General features: G+C 45.1%; 1 protein-coding gene across 3 annotated transcripts in view; it reads left to right on the top strand.

Moving 5' to 3' along the window:
• POM121C (POM121 transmembrane nucleoporin C) overlaps positions 1-15,863 on the top strand; it is a 42,154-nt gene that overhangs the window by 20,241 nt on the left and 6,050 nt on the right. For 2 of the 3 annotated variants that reach the window (XM_047713845.1, XM_047713843.1), the window contains exons 4-10: positions 964-1,044; positions 2,492-2,663; positions 13,103-13,194; positions 14,013-14,086; positions 14,528-14,652; positions 14,779-14,881; positions 15,093-15,281. In XM_047713845.1, the coding sequence (XP_047569801.1) occupies positions 964-1,044; positions 2,492-2,663; positions 13,103-13,194; positions 14,013-14,086; positions 14,528-14,652; positions 14,779-14,881; positions 15,093-15,281 (836 nt within the window). The remainder of the gene's footprint in view (positions 1-963; positions 1,045-2,491; positions 2,664-13,102; positions 13,195-14,012; positions 14,087-14,527; positions 14,653-14,778; positions 14,882-15,092; positions 15,282-15,863) is intronic. The other variant, XM_047713844.1, reaches the window with a different exon arrangement.

Genomic DNA, 15,863 nt, shown 5'->3' with positions numbered 1-15,863 from the left:
GAGTAAGACAGAGTCCCTATGGGACTTGGATAATAAAATAAGGAATTCTAGATTGTACGTGTATAGAAGTAAAAAAAAGAAAAGAAGAAACACAACAGGATGATAAACAGACTAACGAGAGGGGGTTTCTTCGTGTACGTTGCTCCAGGAAGCACTCTGAGGAGACCATGGACCGCACACTCGTTAAATATAACCATTACCTAAACCAGACTGTTCATATCCTACCAAGTGGGCTCTCTTTGGTACTACCAATGCAGAGTTAGGTGGGGAGACATTAATAAGTGGAGGTGTTTTTATGTGACACAGGAAGATCTAATGATGCGTACAGATGGTTTTTAAGTGAGCAGTGTGAACCGATGTCCACAAGCTAAGCAGGGGTGGCCAGGAGCAGGGGATGTGGAGGTCGGAGAGGGAATCCTCGTCATTCTTACGGTCCAGATGAGTCTCTCATACTCCAAGGTTAAAATATTTCTTGACTCCAGTGAGCCTGTAACTGAGGATTCTGTATCATTTCTCTCACAGTTGGAGTAGGCAGTGATTATGGGGGTCATGCATAGGCCCTTATATGTGATATGTGAAGTTTTTCCCTAACAGACTTGCCATATTAACATCCAGAGCACTATGGGATGTGTGGGTTAGTCCCTAAAATGTTTCTGTTTTTTGTTTTTTATTTGTGGCTGGTAGGGTATTAAGTTTGTGATTGTAATACTTTGGAGAGAAGTTAGCAAATAAGACACCTGAATAAGTTCAAAAGGTCTTGAAGCATTTTTGTACTCATTATTATGAGGAGAGTCTTAGAATGAATCTACCTTTTAGAATCTTTAGGGTTTGGAGCAACCTTGTTCTTGTCTAGCCATTTTTACAGGCCACAGAAATACTTTAAGGTTCCAGGAGTATGAGAGCATGCTCTAAGAAAAAAAAAAAGTCAGTTCATTTAATTGAGGGTTTTTTTATTTGTCACAGGCGCCACGATAGCAGTGGGAGTGGACATTCAGCATTTGAGCCCCTGGTGGCCAATGGAGTCCCTGCTTCTTTTGTGCCTAAGTAAGTGAGAATCGATCTGAATGAGGTAGATGGGGGAAAGGCATCGTGAGAGCTGTTGTCCTATAGATTTTCCTCTGTGTTTTTGCGTTGCTTTATTAGTCCAGGCTCAAATCTTTGACTTCAGAGAAGAACATTTTGAGTAATGTCCCACAATAACCATCTTCTAATTTCTTTTAATATTTTTTCATTAATACGGATAAAAATATGGTAAGGATAAGAGAATTTGTATATGTATTTAATAACCGTGTATAAAAACAGGTTTGTGCGTTAGTTAAAGTGCAGCAGTATGAAATGTAAGATAAATGTTAAGTTTGTACATTTGAGTTTAAATACACTTAGGGTTTGGATGAGAGGGAAAGTGTCTTGGAAATCTGTGTGAAAAGACTTAAGGTGACTTACATGCTTACCGAGTCAGGAGTGTGCCGAAAGAGCTGGTGTGCTCCCGGCCTGTGCTGATAGCAGAACAAAGACTAGAATGGAGCAGGCGGGGGGGTCCTTCTGTCCTCACTTGTGTTCCCATTGTCTGTGCAGTGTTGTGCTTGGTTCGATGGCTGGCACTGTAAGGGACAACAAACAACCTGACGTTCATTCCGAGTGAAGCAATTGTAAGATGTTACAGGGTGGTGACCGTGTATGAGTGGGCTTGGAGGGTATAAAGTATTAACCCAAGAGAGAAAAGTCTCAAGGGGAATGAGGAAATGAGGGTGGGCAGGATAATGGTTACCAAAAACCAAAGGGCAGTTGCATGAAGAAAAGGCTAACATTTGTTCGGTTGGGCTCCAAGTAGATCCATAGGTGGAAGTTAGAGGAAATACATTTTCATCCAGTGTAAGTATCCATGGTTGACATTCCTCACTGTAGGAGAAAGTGAGTTGTCTACATTGTAACAAAGGTTGGATGACTTCTACATGAAAGATTGTTTAGGTTGGAAGCTTAGAAAAAGTGGTTGGTTCCTCTTAACTCTGATTTTTTTAGTAGGTTTATTGAGGTACAATTGACATTATAAAAAACTGTGCCTTTTTAAAGTGTACAGTCTAGGTAAGTTCTGACGTGTATATACCTGTTAAATCATTGCCATAGCAAAGGTAATAAACCTAATAGTCACCTTCAAAGTTGCCCCATGCCCCTTAGTAAACACCTTCCTGCAGTCCTGCCCCTAGCCCCAGGCATCCACTGATGTGCTTTTTGTCACTGTAGATTAGCGTGAGGTTTTTTCCTAGAATATTGTGTAAGTGGAGTCATGCATTTAATTTTTTAAATACATTTAAATATTTGGCTTTCCCTTCCTGACTTTGTCTGAGATATTTAGCTGAAGTGGTAGCAATAGCATTAAGAGCTGTATTCTTTTTAATTAAGTTTATTTGAGAAATATCTTGCAACCATGGATGAAGCCTTTAAAGAATGTTGCCTGAAATGACACACTCAGTGTCTTTTTCTCTTTTGTCAGACCTGGCTCTCTGAAGAGAGGTCTTAATTCCCAGAGCTCCGATGACCACTTGAATAAGAGATCTCGCACCTCTTCTGTGAGCTCCTTGACAAGCACGTACACAGGTGGCATCCCTAGCTCCAGCCGCAATGCCATTACCAGTTCTTACAGTTCGACTCGAGGTTTCTCTCAGGTACGTTCTTCTTGTGACATGGGAGAAGGATGTTCCGAGCATTAACTGATGAGCCCGTGTTTACTAACCACGTTCCACCTGTCAGATACTGGGATGACCTCTGAGCTAACAGAAGATGCAAACCCTGGAGTGATAACTTAGATGCAGGGAATGGGATAGAAAGCCCAGAAAATAAACCGGAGCAGATGGGGACAGCGGATACAAAACAGCCAGGATTGCAGATAAATGGTCAAAGAATGAGTAATTCAATAAATGGTATTAATTTGATCGAAAAGATAGATTCAGTCCGATTGCACTGGATCATAAAAAAAAAATTCATCCTGTCGTCATTGAGAATTGAAAGTTTTTAAAATATTGTAAATTTTTTAAAATTCTTTTTTAGAAAAAATTGCAGTTCTTTTCTTAGAGGACGCAGTATGGTGTAGGAACAAACAGAGCAAGCTTTGCTGCCGGACAGACTTGGTTTCAGATTTTCGCTTTGACACTTAGTAGCTTATAGGGCCTCGGGCTGGTAAATCACTTCCAACTTTTCTCATTTCCCAAGGATTATTATAAAGATTGAAGATAATGCTTGAAAAAATAGTCCTTATAATGCATGTTAGTAAGTGGTACCCTATATAGAGTAGCAAAGGGAAAAAAACATTCACGGAGGAAGAGATTTGAGGGGAGAAAACTTGAGATAAGGTAATCCAGAAGGCTTTTACAATAACATGAACGAAAGATGAAGGGAGCAACCACCACAGCAGGCAGACTGAGAATAATTCTGAAGGGCCCTAGGATTTTCAGAATGGTGAGTGAGTACTGGCTTCAACTTCAAGTCACCGGTCACATTAGCCCCTAACAAGAATCAGCCTGACCTTTGAAGCTTTGAGGCCAGACACTGACTTCTCTGTAGTTACGAAGGTCCTAGATGGCGTCGTTTTCCAGAATAGGCTCTCTGTCGAAATTCCGTTTGGCGTTGTCCCCTTCGTGAGGGATTTTAGCTAGATCTTCTGGATGACCTCCGGCTTCTGCATCTCCCTGGTTGTGGAGACGGCTTCTTCCCAAAACCTCTCACTGCGTCAGCCTCTGCTGGCTCCACACTCGTCTCCTCCTCAGCTCTCCACTTTCATGGAATTGAGGAGTTAGGCCTTGCTCTGGTTTAGGCTTTGGCTTAAGGCGATGGTGTGGCTGGTTTGATCTTCTCCCCAGACCACTCAGACTTTCTCCATGTCAACAATAAGGCCTTCTCACTTTCTTACCATTCACTGTGTTCATTAGGGTAGTACTTTTTATTTCCTTCGAGAACTTTTCCTTGGCATTCACAGCCGCTGTTGGGTGCAAGAACCATGGCACTCAGCGCGTCTCAGCTTTCGATCTGCCTTTTCCAAGCTTGTTCATTTGTAGCTTTTGGTTTAAAGTGTGAGACATGCGACTCTTTCCTTCAGCTGAACAATTAAGAGGCGGCTGTAGGGTTGTTAATTGGTATAATTGCAATACTGTAGTAGCTCGGCGAATACGGAGGCTGGGAGAGAGAGATGGGACCACTGCCAGTTCATGGGACAGTCAGAGCACGCATACTTGTTTAAGTCAGCTGCCGTGTAAGGGTGTGGTTTGTGGCTTCGCCATCACAAAAGTAGCATCAAAGATCACACATCACTGTCACGAAGGGAGTAATGAAAAGTTGGAAATACCGCAACACATAACCAAAATGTGAGATAGAGACGTGAAGTGAGCGAATGCTGTTAGGAAAATGGCACCAATAGACTTGGCTTGAAGTAGATTTGCTACAGACCCTCAGTTTGTTAAAAACAAAATTTGCAAAGTGCAGTAAAACTTGAAGTATCCCTGTGCTCATCTGTTCTTAAAAACATCGTTTTATTAGGCCAAATTTCAAGTGTACACAAAAGGAAAGGGAATCTAATGGATCTCCCTCTAGCTTCACTGGTTAGTTACCAGCATTTTGTCTGTCTTGTTCCCTCAGTCTGCCCCCACCCTGTGTTTGCCCTTGTGTTTTATAGTAAATTACAAACCTGTCATTTCACCTATAAGGACTTCAGTGTATTTTAAAACTTTTTGTAAACATTAATAACCAGGGTGGCATTATTCCTCTTAAACAATAGTAATTCCTTAATATTTATTTTTGGGGTTTTTCTTTGAATTCATTTGAGAGAGAGAGACAGTACTACCAGGGGAGAAGCAGACTCCCTGCTGAGCTGGGAGCCCGACATGGGGCTCGATCCCAGGACCAGAGATTACAACCCTAGCCGAAGGCAGACGCCCAACCATCTGAGCCACCCAGGCACCCCTCCTTAATATTCGTTAATATCTCCCCATATTCAGATTGCCTGTTATCCCAAATGATCTTATTATAGTTCCTTTGTTTGAGTGAGGGACCAAACATCAATTCTATACATTTGGTTCCTATGTTTCTTAGACTCTTCTAATCTATAATACTACTATTTTTTTCTTACTTTGAAAAAACTGGATCATTCTGTAAAATTTCCCACATTCTAGATTAAGTTTCCATCGTCATGGCATCATTTTAACATGTACACGACCCCATATGTTCCATATAAATGGGAAGTTAAGTCCTGAGGCTTGATTAGGTTCAAGTTCAGTTATCTTGCCAGAACATCGCATACCTATGATTGCATCACACCAGGAGCACGTGAGTTCTGGCTGCCTCCATTTTGTGAGGTTGGTAATGATCCCTGGGCTCAGCAGTTTGAGTCAGATTCTTCTGTTTTAATTTTTATTTTGTTTTAATTTTTTTTTTTAGGTTTTATTTATTCATTTGACAGATCACAAGCAAGCAGAGAGGCAAGGAGAGAGAAAGAGGGAAGCAGGGGCGCCTGGGTGGCTCAGAGGGTTAAGCCTCTGCCTTCAGCTCAGGTCATGGTCCCAGGGTCCTGGGATTAAGGCCCACATTGGGCTCCCTGTTTGGCGGGAAGCCTGTTTCTCCCTCTCCCACTCCTCCTGCTTGTGTTTCTCCTCTCTCTCTCTCTCTCTCTCTCTGTCAAATAAATAAATCTTTTTTTAAAAAAAGGAATTATTTTTTATACAGTCAAAATAACGTGTTTTAGGGTAACGTGAATTCAGTTTTCTCAGTTGGGTATTCCACCAACTTGGTATAAAATAAGATTTATCTGTCCAGTATATTTTAATGTTTCGGGGTTTTCTTTTTCTTTAAATAGTTTGTTTTTAAGTATGTAAAATAAAATACTTTAATTGTTCCCAAGAAAAAGGGTGCATGGCTGCTTTGGTCGGTGTATAATGTGGTGAGTGTATAATAGTGTATAATAGGGTGAGTTCCAAGCCCACACTGGGTGTGTATAGTAGCACTATTTTTAAAATATTTAAGAATATTTTTAGGGGCGCCTGGGTGGCTCAGTGGGTTAAGCCGCTGCCTTCGGCTCAGGTCATGATCTCGGGGTCCTGGGATCGAGTCCCGCATGAGGCTCTTTGCTCAGCGGGGAGCCTGCTTCCCTCTCTCTCTCTCTCTCTCTCTCTGCCTGCCTCTCCATCTACTTGTGATCTCTCTCTGTCAAATAAATTAAAAAAATATATATTTTTAAACTTTATATCAATGGAGACCAGGATACACTTTCTTTTGTGTTTGGCTTCTCTCACTCACTGTTTTCCTTGTGAGATGCATTCAGGTTGTTACGTGTAGCAATAAGGCTTTCATTTTCCTTGTAGGAATATACCATAATTAAGTTTTTCCTCCTGCTGTTGGATGTTGGGTTTCCAGTTTTGAGCTATAATGCGTAATGTTGCTGTGGATGTTCTTATATTAAGTCCTTTGGTGCGTATATGTGAAGTATGTGTGATGCTCAGTTGGTGGTAGATGTTGTTGAGACATTTTTTAAAGTTAGATTTTAGGAGCACCCCGGGTGGTGCAGTTGGTTAAGCGTCTGCCTTTAGCTCAGGTCACAATCCTGGAGTCTCGTAAATAAATAAAAATAAAATAAAATAAAGTTACGTTACAGGTGATTGTCTTCCCAGTGCAGTGTGAGATTTTGTTCGTGTGGTTACACAGCCTCACTAACCCTTGACGTTGCCAGTAGCTCTGATTACCCATGCCAGTGGGCATGCAGTTTTCCCTGTGGTGGTTACGTGTGATTATAATTGCTGATTGCGAATGAGCTAGAGGTAGGAGCTGTTCATTAGCCGTTTATATTTCCTTTTTCATGAAGTGCCTCTTCAGGTTTCTTGGCCCTTTTCTATTGTCTTTTTGTCACTAATTTATAGAAATTCTTTATATATTCTAGATATAAGCTCTCTGTAACTAGTATGTGTTGCAACAAATCACTCTCCTACTCTGTCTCACCACTTCAATTTCTTTACTTTGCGCCTACGGCTAATGTTTTGTGTGCACTGTTTAGGAACTCTTTGTCTACCTAAAGTCATGATGATGATGTGCTACCTTTTAGAAGCTTTATTCTTTGTTGTTGATTTTTTGAAGTTGATTTTTGTATATGGTGGGAAGTGGCCATCAAAATTAGCGTTTTTCCATTGAAATGTCCATTTGACTTAGCAACGTTTATTGAAGTATTGGACCATCCCTTTCCTGTTGCTGTGTGGTACTGCCTTAGTTATAATTTAAGTATATATATATGGATCCATTTCTAGATTTTGTTGTGTTCCATTGGTCTGCTTTTCTGCCCTATATCTTTTTTTTTCTGGCTTTTCCACACAGTCTTTTAGTTTTGATGTATAGTAGGATAAATCATCCAACTTTATTTGTCTCATTCCTCTTCAGAATTATCTTGGCTCTTGACCCTTTGTGTTTCTCTGTAAGTTTAGAATCAACTCACTGATTTCTGCTAAAAGAAAGAATGGCCACTTGCTGAGATATTAAGATTGCCTTTAATCTACCAGTTATTTTGGAGAGAAATGACATTTTTACAAATGTCATTAAATCTTCCAATCCATGAACATTGTATATCTTTCACTTATTTACATCATCTTTAACTGCTCTGTGTAGTGGTTTTACATATTAAACATATTCCTAGATATATTTTTGATGCTATTATAAGTGGTTTATTAAAGTCTGTTGCTGATGTATTCAAATACTACTGATTATCATATTCAGAAAATTTGCTAAATTCCATAATATTCATCTGTATATTCTTTTTTTTTTTTTTAAAGATTTTATTTATTTATTTGACAGATCCCAAGTAGGGAGAGAGGCAGGCAGAGAGAAGGGGAGGGGGGAAGCAGACTCCCTGCTGAGCCAGAGAGCCTGATGCGGGGCTTGATCCCAGGACCCTGAGATCATGACCCAAGCTGAAGGCAGAGGCTTAACCCACTGAGCCACCCAGGCGCCCCTCATCTGTATATTCTTTTTTTTTTTTTTTTTTTTTTAATTTTATTTATTTGAGAGAGAGTGCACACATGAGAGGGGTGAGGGTCAGAGGGAGAAGCAGACTCCCCATGGAGCAGGGAGCCCGATGCAGGACTCAATCCCAGGACTCCGGGATCATGACCTGAGCTGAAGGGAGTGGCTCAACCAACTGAGCCACCCAGGCACCCATATATTCTTTAGGCTATTTGTATGTACGTCATGTTGTCTACAATGACAGCTCTTTTCTCTCGCTGTTCTCATATTGTTTTATGCCTTATTGTATTTGGTTAAGATCTGAAGTATGATGTTGAATAGAAGTGATCACAAACATCTTTGTTTTCCTTGATCTCAGAGGGAGTGCTCGCCACATTTTCTGTTATATATACTGTTTGATATAGGATTCTTACGGTTGGATTTTTTGTTGTTGTTTTTTTAAGATTTAGAGAGAGTACATGGGCCAGGGGTGGAGGGAGGGAGAGAGAGTCTCAAGTAGACTCCATCCTGAGCACGGAGCCCAACATGGGGCTCGATCCCACGACCCTGAGATCACAACCTGCGCCAAAACCAAGAGTCAGCCACTTAACTGACTGTACCATCAGGTGCCCTGATGTAGATTTTGGGTAGATATTCTTGAGAGCTTGTTTGGAGGTTCTAGCAGGGGAGCGCAGCTACTCGTATACCCTTGACCGAAGAACGGTCCTCTCCTCTATCGGGGAAGGTCGTCCTCTTCAACCGAGCGCGCAGCTTCGGGAGGGACGCACATGGAGCGGTGAGGGAGGAAGGGGACACCCACCTAGCCAGCCAGATCAGCCGAATCAACCCTGGCGATCAATGGGGTGACAGATGTCGCAGCCAGATCGCCCTCACATCCTGGGTAGATATTCTTTATTGGATTAAGGAAATTCCTTTCTCAAGGTTGTGTCATCAGATAACCAATTTTAGGAGTCACTCTATTACATGTTTTTCTATATATTTAATTTCTGCCCTTCTACATACTATTTCCTTCTTTTTTTTATTTTTATTTTTATTTTTTTTTAAGTAGGCTCCATGACCAGCATGGAGCTGTGGGGCTTGAACTCATGACACGGAGATTGAGACCTGAACTTGAAATCAAGAGTCAGGTGCTTAACCAACTGAGCTACCCAAGCAGTCCTTTTTTTTTTTTTTTTTTTTAAGATTTTATTTATTTATTAGTCAGAGAGCGTAAGGAGGGAGAGCAGCAGGTAGAGGAAGAAGCTGACTCCCTGCTGAGCAAGGAGCCTGATACAGCACTTGATCCTGGGAGGGTAGGATCATGAGCTGAGCTGAAGGCAGATGCTTAACTGACTGAGCCACCCAGGCATCCCTCTTTCTGATTCTTTTATCCAGATTTTTAGATCACTGGGTTTTTTTCAGCCTTTTCCCTTTTCTAACACACACACACACATATATATCTTAAAGGTTATACGTTTTTTATAAGCCTTAGCTACATCCCTGTCTTGAAATAGAAGTATTTTTCAGCTTCATTCAGATCAAATATTTTCTGATTTCCATTTCCAGTTGTTTTTTGATTTCTATACTTAGCAGTACATCGCTTGATTTCAAAACAGTTAATTGTTTCGTTCTCTTTCTGTTACTGGTTTTTAGTTAAATTCCACTAGTTCACTGGACGTGCTTCTAGCAGTCTTTGAAAGATTTGCTCTCCGGCCCGGCGTGCGCTCGCTTTTGGTGTGTGTGCCAGCTTCGCTTGAGAAGAAAATTTCCGTGAAGCGCTCACCCTAGCGGTTAACATGCCTCCTGTTCCTTGGGGTTTGTCATGTGGCTTAAGGTCTTTTGACCGTTTTGAGGTCATTTTCTCTTCAGATGTTGCCCTGTTTTCTCCCGTCTCTCAATGTTCCAGTACACGTTAATCCTTTTCCTTTTGTCCTGTGTCTGTCTCTGTGTCCCATCATTTTGTCGCTGCCCCCCAGTTCTTCCGTCGTCTGCCAGTTTCCTTTAGCTCTGTGCTATTTCAGCCTCCCCATTGCATTCTTAAGTCATTATTGTTATCCTTATAGTGTCCCGTTTGCCTGCCAGGATTCTCCATATTGTTATTTTAAATCATTATAATAACAGTTCTAAAGTTTTATTCAGTAGTTCCGATATTTGAATCTTCTGTGTCTTCTGATGTGTGCTTTCTTCTTCTGGGTTATTGGTTAAATGTTACTTATATATTTGATTTTTGTCGCTGCTGTATTCCTCTGTCAGACATTGAAAAAAAAAATGCAATGATGACTTGAAGCTCTGAATGATGGTATCTTTCTCCAGAGAGGTTTTGCTTTTTTATCTTGCCTCTGGCAATAGCTAGGATAGGAGCCAGTGACTTCTGTGTGGGAGGACTTGACCTGATTCTGAGTTGGCTGTCAGTTCTGGTGAGGGCTGGTTCATTTCTGATTTCCCCTCTGTCCCTGTTCGGAGCCTTGAGGATCCCAACCAGAAGCTTTAGGTCATGTTAAGGCCCCTGTACTTTGGAAAGCCCTGAGTTCATTTTTGTCTTTGCAACCACATGAGACTGCCAGAAGCTTCTCTCAGCCTCTCAACTGCAGCTTCTCCTTTTGGAATTGGCGGTTACCGGGAGAGGAAAAGGGGACCTAAACATGGGGGCTCAGCCCTTGGCTCCTCTTCTCTGGTCTCCACGATGTCCCCCTGGCCTGGTAGCTCTTCCCTGGCACTGCCCCGCTTTCACACGTGTAGGCTGCTTCTTCCCCAGTGTTTGCTGCTTGTCCCCAGCGGGAATGTTGCTCTAGAAGGACACGGCTGTTGCCTGAAAGAGGGTCAGGGTTTGTGATAAGCACCCTCACTGACAGTGGAGCCTGTGACCTCCCGTAGGAAATGCAGCCCCGATACGGACTGCTGTTCGGTGTTCTCAGGAGTTTCCAGTTCCCTGTTCACGTGTGGTATTTGCATATATGATAAGTTCCCGGAAGTAGGTTTTAGGAGAGGAGATGAAGTAATATGAAAGTTATTCATGTTAAAGCTTCTCTTTGGAAAAAACGTGTTGGCGTGTAGCGATTATCTCCAGTAATCAGCAAAGGCGACAGCCTTTACATTCGGCGCAGGTGGTAGCAGGGATCTTTGACTTGCGTGTTCTCCCGGCGGAACGCTAGGAAATAGCCGGATCTATGGCTGCCCGAGCAAGGAGCTCTGGCTTCGAAATTGTAAAATCAGTGCACATGTTAGACGGGAACCAGTTACAGTGGGAGTGAGCTGGCTTCTGACCTCTGTGTGCATGGCACTGATCTCTTCGTGTGTCTAATGAGACTCGTCATTTTCCAAAGTCGGAATAGTTCCTTTTGCCTCCAGCGCGTCAGACCCCAGCTCGGCACTCTGTGTCCCCAGTTGCTCCTTCACATGTTCTCTGTTATCAGCCAGACCAGGACATTTGTCCTCTTCTGGGAGCACCTGATCCCTTCCTGGAGTCTTCCCTTCCTCGTTCTTTTCCTGCTGTGGGGTGATGGGTCTGTCCCATCGCAAGCCCATGCAGCTTGTCTTTCTTCGGGTGCTGTTTGGGGAGTCATGAAAGGGTCCTTGACGTCCCCTTCCTCCTCTACCAATTCTCTAACCAGCGCTGCGTCTCTCCCCTGGGCTCCTGTGTAGACACCTCTGTTCCCTTTTGGTTGATCACGGTCAGCTTGTGAACTCTCCTGTCCCTTCTCCACGTTGCCGTTTCCTGGTGACGGAGCGCGCTTGCTTGTCTTCCGTTGTCAAGTATAAAGCACGGAACCTCTCTGAAGTGGGAACTCGGCTAATTAAAAAGTGAATCACAGTGCGGAACTAAGTTGACTGCTAGATACATCGATTGACTCTTTTTTTTTTTTTTTTTTTTTATGACTTGTTCTATCTCTTGCTTACTTTTCACTTGGTAATGTTCCTTATACTTCCGTGGGCTTGCAGGATTCCCGTGTTTACAGGTAAAGATGGTGACTTGCTGAAATCATTTGCCTTTTAATTTTATGGTTTCTGTTTGGTTCGGGGATGTTTTATTTCCTGCCCACATAGGTTTTTCTGTTTTATGGGAATGTTAGTGTGGTTGAAAATTGAGATGGTTCAAAGGGTATACAGTAGAGTATCCTTGCTACCTGCCAGTACTTTTACAGAGAGAGGTTTTTGTTTTTGTTTAGATTTATTTATTTTAGAGTGCACGTGCAAGGGAGCAGGGTTCGGGGGAGAGACTTTCAGACAGACGCCCCACAGAGCACGGGGTTCCATCTCACAGCCCTGAAATCATGAGAGCCAAAACTGAGAGCTGGACACTCAGCCAACTGAGCCACCCAGCTGCCCCTTACATGATGTAACTGTTACGGAGTGAAGAAATCACCAGAAGCGCCTCACTGAGAAAAATGCAACAGTGATAGCCCCGTGCTGCTGGGATGAGGCTAGACAGCTGCGCGCGGGTGCTTCCTGTTGGTTACTTTGCCACGAGGCCGCTTTGCAGGAGGGAGGAGGGTGGGAATAGACCGTCTTTGTTATCAGGGGACTGCCTGGTAGCATAGACGGCATGTCTGAACCGTTGTCATGTAACAGTAAACATCACAGATGCTGCAAAAGTCATAAATGTCTTGGTAGCACATTTTTTTAAAAAAGTTGGAGTAAAACTGAAAATTTAACCGAAGCAGGACTAGATTATGGGCCTATCTTCGCTGTGATAGGGTTTTGGGCAGAGGTTTGGAAAAGTTTCTTAGTTTTATCATTTCTGAGATACTATAAACTTGCATGCGTCATGGCGCTAAACCATGACCGAATGTAACGTTCCACTTTCTAGTGTGTGCAGAAAGTACCTCCCCGCTTACGTGCTGACTGCCGAGCTTTCCCGTACTCGTTCACATTATTTCCCCCCGTAGTTATTACTGGCAGTTAACTTTCCTCCACAAAGGTTGTTTTTTGGGGGTTTTTTCCTAGGATTTTATTTTTGAGTAATCTCTGTACCCAAAATGGGGCTTGACCCCACAACCCCAAGGTTAAGAGTCACACTGTCTGCCACCTTAGCCAGTCAGGCCACCCCATAGAGAAATGTGTAAGTCGCTGAAAAGGAGACTTGATAGGCAGAGTTACATTGTCCTTAGGCTCAGTCATGTCACTGTGTACCTTTCAGCTTTGGAAGAGAACTGGGCCCAGCTCATCTCCGTTATCTAGCCCTGCCTCGTCCCGCTCCCAGACACCAGAGAGGCCAGCAAAGAAAATAAGGTAAGGAGTCCTGACTCGCAGAAAGGAGGGACACATGCTTGGCTCTTAGGCTTCCTGCGGCTGTGAGTTGGAGAATCACATTGCCATCTAGAAGGACAGTGAGAAGTACCTGCCTGAGCGGCTCTCATCTCTACAGTTTTCCATGCTGACCCTAGAGGCTCAGGCTCTTCCTCATCCCACAGCCCGAGCAGCCCGGCTGTGCAGGGAGGCCACAGCGAGCACAGGGAGCGGAGTGAGTTACGTCAGGGGCAGGGGAGGCCACGTTCTAGATTGCAGTTGACCCTCTGGGCACCAAAAGTCAACTAGAACGCTGCTCTTGGGGTCAGATATGTGACATCTCTCAGGGCTTGGCAGGTTTAAGTAAGGTTTTAAAGGTTGCTGCATTGTGCCTGCTGTAAGAGGTTTCTCCGTGGCATCCATGAACTGGTTCCCTTTGGCTTGTAGGAATTTTCTTTTGATTTCTTCAATTTTTTGTCTTGGCATACTGCGATCTTAAATTATGACGGCCTGGACTTTGGCTGGTTGGTAGTTAGGAGGGTGTGAGAAGTTACCCAGTAGTCTGCGGGGAGGAGTTTTTTGGGTTTTTTTTTTAAGATTTTACTTTTATTTAATTTGAGAGAGCGAGAGAGAGATCACAAGCAGGGCTTGGGGAGAGGGAAAAGTAGGCTGCCTGCTGAGCAGAGGGACCGATGCAGGGCTCCATGTCAAGACCCTGGGATCATGATCTGAGCCAAAGACAGACGCTTAACTAACTGAGCCACCCAAGTGCCCAAGTCAGGAGGTGTTTCTAAGCGCACTGGTGCCTCTTCTGCCTGCAGAGAAGACGAGCTTTCTCATCGCTCCAGTTCTTCAACTCCGTTGGCAGCAGACAAGGAGGCCCAGGGAGAAAGAGGTAGGTTGAGAAGCGTGTGAGAGTGGCTTGCGGTGGGAGAGTTTCTGAAGGGTGTGTAGACCGCCGTCTGTCCGAAAACACATGATGAGCATCGCTGCATGTAGGGCCTGGTAGGCACAGAGCAAAAAGAGCCCGTCTTGTAGTCTGCGGCACGGGCAGGTCTCCACCGCAGCCCGGCGTGACTGTGGGCTGGCGGTCAACAGAGGCGCAGCAGTCTGCCAGCGGCGTAGGTAGTGCCCATCCGGTAGTAAGCACTTGTCTGCCTGTGTTTGGGGCCCTCCCGTCTGAAATAATGTCGGAACAGTACCCAAGACCCCAACCATGGAAGGTGGGACCTTTCAGAGGTACCCAGTGAAGTTTCAGTGTGAAAAACCAGGTGGGTGGACAAACCTGCCATTTCTGGAGGAGAAGAGGAAGAAAACAAGTCGTTTGTTTCTTCAGCTGCAGATTCGACCACGTGGAAAGCACAGAACTCGTGGAGCTCCCCACCCACGCCTGGCAGCTCAGGGCAGCGCAGGCGGAAGGTTCAGCTGCTGCCCCCGCGGCGAGGGGCCCGGCTGGCGCTGGTAGGGCTCTGCTCTGTCCGTCCACACCTGCCCTCCCCAGCGCCGCGATTGCAAGCTCTAGGGAGCCGGGTGCAGGCTTCCTCCAGCTTCTCTGGCTGACAGGCCTCTCGTCTTTCTCTCTGGCAGCCCCCTCCTCCCCAGCTTGGCTACTCCATCACCGCCGAAGACCTCGATCTGGAAAAGAGAGCTTCGCTGCGGTGGTTTAACAAGGCCTTGGCGGAAGGGACCGGTAAGGAAGAGCAACCAGCTCCGCGCTCCGGAGGGGTTTTATTTGGATTCTTCTCATCTGAGAAATCCTTTTGGGTCCTCAGGAGAACCGTGAGGACCAGCACTGGAGAGGGATTTCCAGATAAGCAGATGCTGAGACCCCGAACGCCCCGTGCTCCGTGGTGTACCCTTGGGAGAAAATTGCCAAACGTGGTCTTTCTTCCTTCCTTTAGATGCTGCCTCGAACTGTGTCACTGAGAAGCCCCCTACCACTCAGCCTTCTCTGACGTTTACCCTGCCCGCTGCTGGGACCGCCGCTGCCCCAGCCTCCGCCCCAGCCTCCACCCCAGCCCCAAGCACCAACCCGCTGCTGGAGAGCTTGAAGAAGATGCAGAGTTCCGCCAGCCTGCCGTCTTCCCCGGGTGAGTGGGCGAGCCCCCTCTGCCGCACAGGACACAGCTAGGTTTCACTTGAAGCAGAAGACACACACCTGCCAGCCCCTCGGAAACCTGGGGGAGCTTGAGCCTGTGTGGCTCACCCGTCCCGAGCTGGTGCGCACCCAAGAGCTTCTGAAGTCTGTGATCAGCAAGCTCGCGGGAAGGGGGCTGCCGTGCTTCAAGCTGGGGTCAGTGGCCTTGTTTTGGCTGTCACGGGGCTCACATGGCTCGTGATTTGAAATTCTTCACTTCCTGAGCTGCTCTGAGCCTTGCCGTCATCTTCCATAATACGCGGGTAACAGCTTGCGAGGCACGAGCCTCTTTGAAATGGAAATGGGCTCACACAGTTAGGGGCCTTTCAGACCACAGGCACGAGAGGACACAGTCCTTTTCCCTCGAGGTGTCCAGGGGTCGGTCACGGCACTGTATGTGCCCACGCTCCTCTGGGCACACTTGGGCACGCAGCGGTCTGTACCAGGCCTCAGCCTCTCCCCGAGCCCCGCGGCAGGGGCTCTCCGTCCACAGCTACATGCTCCGCATCCCGCCCACCGTGGGCAAATGCGGTAA

This window comes from Lutra lutra, chromosome 18 (genome assembly GCF_902655055.1).
Source record: "Lutra lutra chromosome 18, mLutLut1.2, whole genome shotgun sequence".
NCBI lineage: Eukaryota > Metazoa > Chordata > Mammalia > Carnivora > Mustelidae > Lutra > Lutra lutra.
Note: the sequence above shows the minus strand (reverse complement) of the source record. Positions and strands in the feature narration are given on the sequence as shown.